The sequence below is a fragment of the Juglans microcarpa x Juglans regia genome, chromosome 4D, assembly GCF_004785595.1.
Source record: "Juglans microcarpa x Juglans regia isolate MS1-56 chromosome 4D, Jm3101_v1.0, whole genome shotgun sequence".
Taxonomy (NCBI): Eukaryota; Viridiplantae; Streptophyta; class Magnoliopsida; order Fagales; family Juglandaceae; genus Juglans; species Juglans microcarpa x Juglans regia.
In genome coordinates this window covers 4365593-4373582 of record NC_054600.1, presented here as the reverse complement: position 1 = coordinate 4373582, position 7990 = coordinate 4365593, and the positions used below count along the sequence as shown (strand labels likewise).

The following is a 7990-nucleotide window of genomic DNA, read 5'->3' as shown; positions in this document are numbered from 1 at the left end:
CCCTGAAAAACAACATTGGGAAGCAGTGAAGTGGATTTTGAGGTACCTAAAAGGCTCCTCAGAAACGTGCTTGTGTTTCTCAGGAGAGGGCTTAAAGGTGCAGGGCTATGTTGATGTTGATTTAGCTGGAGATACTGATAGCAGAAAAAGTACCACAAGGTTTGTTTACACTCTGGGTGGTACTGCAATTTCATGGGGTTCTAATCTATAGAAGACAGTTTCTTTGTCTACTACAGAAGCTGAGTATATTGCAGTTTCAGAAGCTGCAAAGGAGATGGTTTGGATATAGGGCTTCTTGGAGGAATTGGGTAAAAAGAGTCAGAATGGCACTCTCTACAATGACAGTCAGAGTGCCATATTCCTTGCCAAGAACTCAGCGTTTCATTCTAGGACTAAGCACATTCAGATCAGGTATCACTTTATACGATCATTGTTAGATGATTGACAATTGTTACTTGAGAAAATTTGTGGAAGTAAGAACCTTGATGATATGTTGACAAAGGGTGTTACACTTGAGAAACTGAAGTTGTGCGCAACTTCAGTTGGTCTTCTAACATGAAGACAGGGGCAGTGAGTTGCAGAGGTAGAGGATCTCATGTTTGAGGCAGAGGACAATATTGTGGGTGTAACAGTTTCCAAGTGGGAGAATTGTTGAGTATTGTGGAGTCTGGTCCATACCGCTCGAGCGAAGTATATAGTCGCTCGAGCGAAGACAAGTCAGAGAGTTCGCTCAAGACAACTCGACAAACCGTTCGAGCAAACGCAAGTCAGAAAGTTCGCTCAACACCGCTCGAGTGGAGGGAAGTCAGAGAGTTCGCTCGAAGAGCCGCTCGACACTTGGCTAGAGCGATTGCTGGAAACAGGTTCACTCGATGCAGGCTCGACATGCCGCTCGAGCAAACTTGACTATTTCTGAAGTTTTAGGGTTTTCGCCGCATGAAGTATTTAAAGATGATTTTGTTTTTGACTTGTACTGTATCTGAGTGAACAGTAGCCGCCCCATACATTGTAGTGTGATTCTTCAAGTAATAAAAATTCTTTGCAGCTCCCGTGGACGTAGGCAATTTGCCGAACCACCTAAATACTGTGTGTCGTGTGTGAATGCTTATTTTTCCGTGTTTTACTTTTACTTCATTGTCATCGTTTTTCACAACAGATATATACTATGTTTATATAATGTCAAGCACTTGGTTCCTTTTCGTGGGGATTAATTCGAAAAAGACATGAATTCAAGGATGATATAGATTGAATTCAAGAAAACTGTTTATTCGTGGTTGTTTATTTAACGAAAATGATTATTTCCTGTCAAAATGAGTCTAAATAATTCCTTATAAAATGCTCATTTTTCTTGTAGTAAACATACCAAGATCGCTCAAGTTGTACATTAACATCTCACGAGTGCTCATTGAACAATATTCCAAATTGAAAGTTCATAATATACGAGCTAGTGAGATAATGCAGGTCGAGACTTTGCAAGACTCGCCTGAGATCCTTTAGTTTAGCAGTATTTGTTGCACATGAGATATCTATTTGGACAATTCTATTAATTTCAAGATTTCCGAATTTTCTTAGAATTTGATTTTGGTCGAACAAATTAATTGTTATCTAAGAGAATTATTTCTTTCTATTTAAGTGATCTCAAGATGATTAGTTTTTTAAATTTTACAGAGAAGAGGAGTTGTAATATCTAGTATTTTAAAATTTTAATTCCTCCCCCAATAAGCTGCATGCAGCTAGCCTCATTGCCTTTTGACTCCAAATAGAAAAAGAATTGAAAGAAACAAGACCAAATCATGTAAACAACTCTATCTGTCATGCATGATTAATCAACGTCTCCTCTCTACTCAATGGTTTGCTTTAGAGCCGTTTCTTCATAGGACATCCATGATATCACAATATTCTCTCTCAAGTGGGAACCCGTCTAGCCTCCCCCTCCATCCAGGATCTACGCTTTGCATTATATCTATCTGAGCTACCGATCGATATTGGACAAACTGATGTCTAATCTCTTCAACCATCTGGTCGGGTCCACTTAATGCACTATCATGATCATCATATATACAAAATAAAAAGATATTGTATATAGCAGACATTGATGAGAGAGAGAGAGAGAGAGAGAAAGAGTCAAGGAGGATGGCGGACAAATGTCTAAATTCTGGTTTAAGAAAGACAAATGAGAAAAACCCTGGTCTCCTATTCTGGCATTTCCAAATTATTTCATTATTTAATTCATAAATTCTCATATTTTTCTCATTTCCCTTTTGAAATCCTGTGACCGTGCCATGCCTCATGTTCTTCTCCAGCCATTATAGTCTCCCTCTTCCATTCTCTCTCTGTCTTTATTGTTTTTTTATATATATTGCATTATCATTATCACTATCATCGTCAAGTTAAATAAAGCGGATTGAAGCAGCTTAATTATACCTGAGAGAAAAGAAAAACACCTCTCATCAACACACAGAAATCAAAACATGGGAAGAGCTCCTTGCTGTGACAAGACCAACGTCAAGAAAGGCCCATGGTCGCCTGAGGAAGATGCCAAACTCAAGTCTTACATCGAGCAGCATGGCACAGGCGGTAACTGGATAGCTTTGCCCCAAAAGATAGGTACTAACAAATATTCGATGAAAACCTCTTACTTATAATTTCCATTACTTCTCTTCTGTGAATCAAAACCCAGATGAACTTATGATAATTAATTTGCATATTTCCTTGTTGCGTTCAGGTCTTAAGAGATGCGGGAAGAGCTGTCGCCTTAGATGGTTGAATTATCTCCGGCCAAACATTAAGCATGGTGGGTTTTCAGAGGAAGAAGACAACGTTATTTGTAGCCTCTACCTAAATATAGGAAGCAGGTAATTGCTCTTGTTCTTGTTCAGGCAACATCTTTAGCCCTTTTCTCAGTGACAAGATCACGGGGACTCCGAATAAGCAAAGATCATCTTGGTGTATGTAGGTGGTCCATCATAGCAGGGCAATTGCCTGGACGAACTGATAATGATATAAAGAACTACTGGAACACAAGACTGAAGAAGAAGCTCCTCGGCAAGCAGCGCAAAGAGCAACAGGCTCAAGCTCGGCGAGCGAACAGCCTGAAGCAAGAGATGAAGAGAGAGAGCTGTGAGGCCTTTATGGTTTCTGGGGTCATAAACCAGAGCCCGTACTGGTCTGCAGAGCTACCTGTAGCAGTGCCAGTAATGGGTTCCACCCAAGACCCTACCCTGGAGGACCAAGCAATAAGGAGCTTGCTGATCAAACTAGGAGGAAATTTTCCAGATAATCAGCAACCAAACACCACTAATTTTCAATTCCCCATTGATATTATATCCTCGTCTCATGATCAACTTTATGTGAACTCATTGAGTATTCCTACTTCAGCAGCGATCGTGAATACAATTGACAGTACTTCTACTCAATTTCCTAACATGTTTCAAAGGCTTGAAAGTTTCCCAAGCGAGCTTTGTGAATTGGGATATGACAACCCACCACAATTAGATGGGTTGGAGGGGCTTTATGGAATGGAGATGGTGAATGCTAGCACTGGGACTAGTACCAGTACTTCTGGAGAAAGCGCGAGTTGGGGAGATATAAACTCTTTAGTTTATCCCCCTTTGGTTTCTGATCACTACGAAGGTTGCCAACAAGGATTGCCACAACTACAAGATTCTGCTTTTGAGAATTTGAGGTACTTTGCGCCGCCGCAATAGCTAGCAACATTGTACATGGGCAGTGTAAATTTGTTCCAGCAGAGAATATGCTGTCAGGATCTCACTCAGAGACTTGTTTACACTTCCAAGCTGACTGTTCTTTCTCATATATTTTTTTTTTCTGATGTGTTCTTTCACATCTATGGTTGTTCTTTAATAATTCTACTCTTCTAGTTTCATTTAATTATTTTTCTATGATTTTGGGACTGAATTTCTCGCGGGTGTTGTTGAGGAATCATAGGACGTACGAAAGTTAACTGCATGTGAAAGTATTGTTACAGTGCTGCACTTGGGTTCAATTCTCCTGGCACTTTGGTCTTTGGGTGCGCTCGCTCTTCTTTAGATATATATCTCGATCGAGTCGATCCCATATACACTAGTGTCTACCCCACGCTAACTTTATCCTCTACTTCTTAATTATAACTAAAAAGGTAGTACTACTCTTCCATGCTTATTATTTCTCTTTCCAACACATGGGTTGAATTGTAGCTTTCACAATACACCCTTGAATCCTGCACGAATTAAAAGATAGTAAAGTAGCCTGTAGGAAACGTGCTTTGACGTTTTGGCTGTGACTTGCACGACTCTAGCGGTCAGCAGGGCATCAAATTCTTTCTCTTATTTGTTTCTTCATGTCTGAAATAGCAGTCAGAGCAGTGAAAGCACATCTTATCATATAGATCCAACAAGAACGAGCAAAATTTAAATTGCATGCCTAGGACTTTCTACATAATGGGTATCTCTGGTGGATCGATTGAAGCTATTTTGTTATGGAAAATGATCATTTATGTATAGCCCCATCTCAACAAATCGTACCAATCCAAATCAATCCTCCTTTCATGATCTTGTTTTTCCTTTTACCGGGGCTCTATCTGTGACTTTTTTCAGTATATATATGCATATCTTAGACTCCCACTACTTTGGGAATAGACATTGATGAAAATCACATTCATATTGTACCCCCACATATGGTTCTTTCTTTTCTTCAATTTTATGAAGGTTGTCCGACATTATTAGACAGAAAGTACTAGTTGTCCACGAAAGATATTGGGTAAACGGAATATTACTCCAAAATGAAGTCAATTTGAGATAGTTCCAGTCATATTAGAGATAGTTCCAGTCGTATTACTCAAATAACCAAATACAGTTTTCTTTTCATAAATGGAGATGTTTTAGTAAGGGCGCTTTCGCTCTCATTTAGATCATGTAGCTTACAATAACAATCCAAATGAAAGTCACCAGAACTTGATCAATGTGTATCAGATCCAAATGTGGATAGAAAAGTGCATGTTAAGATCCAAGTCCCATGAGTTGTCTATGTTATGTGAAGCTAGCTTATATAAACAGGGAGCAGTAATGGTGATAATTGGTCCTTTTGAAGTATATTGCATGGATGTTGCTAATATAGTTGTATATATCCTATCACTTCTAAGTATAGATGTGTAGAAGGATAGTAAATTAAATGATCGTCCACAACACCAAATGACCCATGCCCCAACCCCCCCCCCCCCCCCCCCCCCCCCCCCCCCCTCTTCTCCCGGCCGGTGGGAGCACCTACTCAAACGCTGGAACAATGTTGTCGCCATTGCAAGTCCTCCATGAAAGTGGACCCTCGACCAGAAAATTATGAAGAAGTTATACTAGCTAGAAGGGTAAAGTTCCTGATACAAATTCTTGAGTAACACGACCTCTGTTAGCAAATGTTCATCATAGCGATCTGATCCCTGAGGTTGGACATGATGTTGTTGGGGATTCAGGGCCGAAACAATACGTGAAACTTGTTGGCCAGCAAGATGATCGACAAGTTAAGATATGTTAACCAAGGTTTTCTGGCAAATCAAACCTGAAACGATTGGGATTGATTGCATATAATGGCTTGTTGAACATCTCCCTCTCTATTGACGCAATTCTTTCAAGCTCATTGAATCTCAGATCAAGAACTTGAGCTACTGGAGATTTCAAATCCCATGCAATCTAAGAACCTACTACTAAAGCGGTTGTTAGTGAAATGTGGGCCGGGTTTTTGTTTTTGTCGAAGTAGACAACGTTGATGATGAAGTGAGAGGCAAAAGATCACTGAAAGACGAGGAAGATATAAGATAATGGCACTTATAAACTAGTCTCCACTGGTTTGGTTTAGTCTGGTTTTTTATTCAAATTCTGGATTTTCTCAGGAGTTGTAGGTCGTAGTGTGCGGCAGATTCCAGCATTGCTCCTTTTTTTCATCCACTAGTTTATGGGTTTAGGTCGATCTTTTCGGTGAGGTAGTGGATGAAGATTTATGATACCAACAAAACTCCTGATTTTCATATTTCAACCAAATAGTGAAAACTCAATGATTTTCTTGGGAAATATATAGTTTCAATCTCGGAATAAAGCATGAACATGGAAGTTTATAGGTGTGAAAGCACGGTCGATGAGGTACGGATCAGTTGGAAAGCACGACGTATATACTCAAAGTGGCTAGCTCACTCATCGTGTTCTCTTAACTTTTTAACCTTTGCTTGGTGAGATTGTAGACATGATAATAGTTGAAACTGGTCCACGCCCGGCCATAACTTGTATCTACTATTGGACACAATATTAGTGGAGAGAGAGTTGTCTCGATCTGCCCTCTCGGATCAAATTAAAGATAAAGGAGACATCAAGAAGCTGCTAAAGTGAAACTAACTATTTAGGAAAATTAAATATGGATATTAAGATTAATGAAAATAGGTGATAGTGGCATAATCTTCGTGATCATATGTTTATGGAGAGGGTAAAGTATCAACATTTGATAGCGTAAAATATTGATAGTAAAGTGCATGTAAACTGTTTGGTAGTTTGAGAGTGTAAAATGTAGGCCAGCTACCTGCCCAATATGGGTGGGCAGGCAGCCACCCCACCCCCGCACCTACTTGGGTGGGGGGTGGCCTTCTGTTGGACCTGATTCTTAGCCCCGTCCCTCATGGACAGGTTGCCCTGCCCGATTGTCATTCGGGCAGATTAGCCTACGACCGTCGCCCAAATGTGCTCCACCTAGCCACCAACAAATGTCGATCGTCAACAGAATGTATCCCACCTAGTTATCAACGTGTGCCGACGCAACATCCCTCAAAAGAACCCAATTGTCATCAAAGCAAAGCTCAGTGACTTTGAGTTGGATGCTCAGCGTGGTCTTAAGGTCCTCAAAAGAAGAAGAAGAAGATCATCTAGAGAGGAAGACGACGATAGAGGAAGAAGAAGAAGAGGCTGAGGAAGAAGAAGAAGAGAGGTGGGAGATGCGGTAGGGTTAGAAATTAGGGGTTTTCTTATTTATAGGTGGGTAGAGCGGGTGGGTAGATATCTACCCGCATCTACCCACCCGCCCGCTCGCCCATTTAACCGAGCAAATTGTCTGCCGGACATCATGCGAGTCGGGTAGGAAGCATGGATGACCCCCATTGCCCAGTCCTAATAAATTCTATTTATTTCATAAAGTTTTTACTAATAAGTTGAAGAAGAGAAGGAAGAGTGAACATCAAGAGCATCAAGCAATATTTTATTGTCCCCTTAATTAGGGATTGCTAAACCTAGCTAGAATGCCATTTATATTATGAGTAATGCTACATACAATCATGGAGTGCGCAAGCGTCGTGCAATCGCTTTGAAAAGAATGAGATCTATTATTAAAAAAATAATTTTTCTTTTCATGTGAGTCTCGTATTTATTTATTTTTTTCAAAATAATTGCGCGACGCTTGCATACTCACGACTACAACTATCATTTCTCTTATATTATATGTCATTGGCTTATAAAGTAGAGAAATTTAGCTCGCAATATGCGGGTCGATCATTGAAACCTAATTGTTTATGCATGCTCCTTATATGTTGTGATTAGAAAAATACTATAGCCACAAATAAATTTTATAAAACTAAACTCACAAACTTAATACATGAATTCATATAATAGTTAGATCTATTTTAATATAAAAAATAACTTTACAATATGATATAACATACCAAGCCCCATTAATTTGTACCCTTATTTTTGTAAAATTCTTTTGGGGCCAAATCAATTCTCTCATGATCATTGCCATGATAGCATAATGAATATACTATGGCAGCTAACAAAATCTACTGATACTGTTTTCATCAGTACTGTTGATTTCATGCTCAGTACCTACTAAAAAATTGAAATCATGAAATCCGTGTTTGAAGTTACAACACATCATGCACTCTTGTTTACTGTTACAAAATGTTTAATTAACAAGACAGAGATGCCGGATATATAAAATTATATATCTAGCCAGCTAGGGTTATACT

General features: G+C 39.5%; 1 protein-coding gene across 1 annotated transcript; it reads left to right on the top strand.

Moving 5' to 3' along the window:
- Positions 1-2110: 2110 nt before the first annotated feature.
- LOC121259115 (transcription factor RAX3-like) lies at positions 2111-4006 on the top strand. The gene is made up of 3 exons (XM_041160607.1): positions 2111-2607; positions 2726-2855; positions 2957-4006. The coding sequence occupies exons 1-3, from the start codon at positions 2472-2474 to the stop codon at positions 3705-3707; spliced, it is 1017 nt and encodes a 338-aa protein (XP_041016541.1). The 5' UTR covers positions 2111-2471; the 3' UTR covers positions 3708-4006.
- Positions 4007-7990: the final 3984 nt, after the last annotated feature.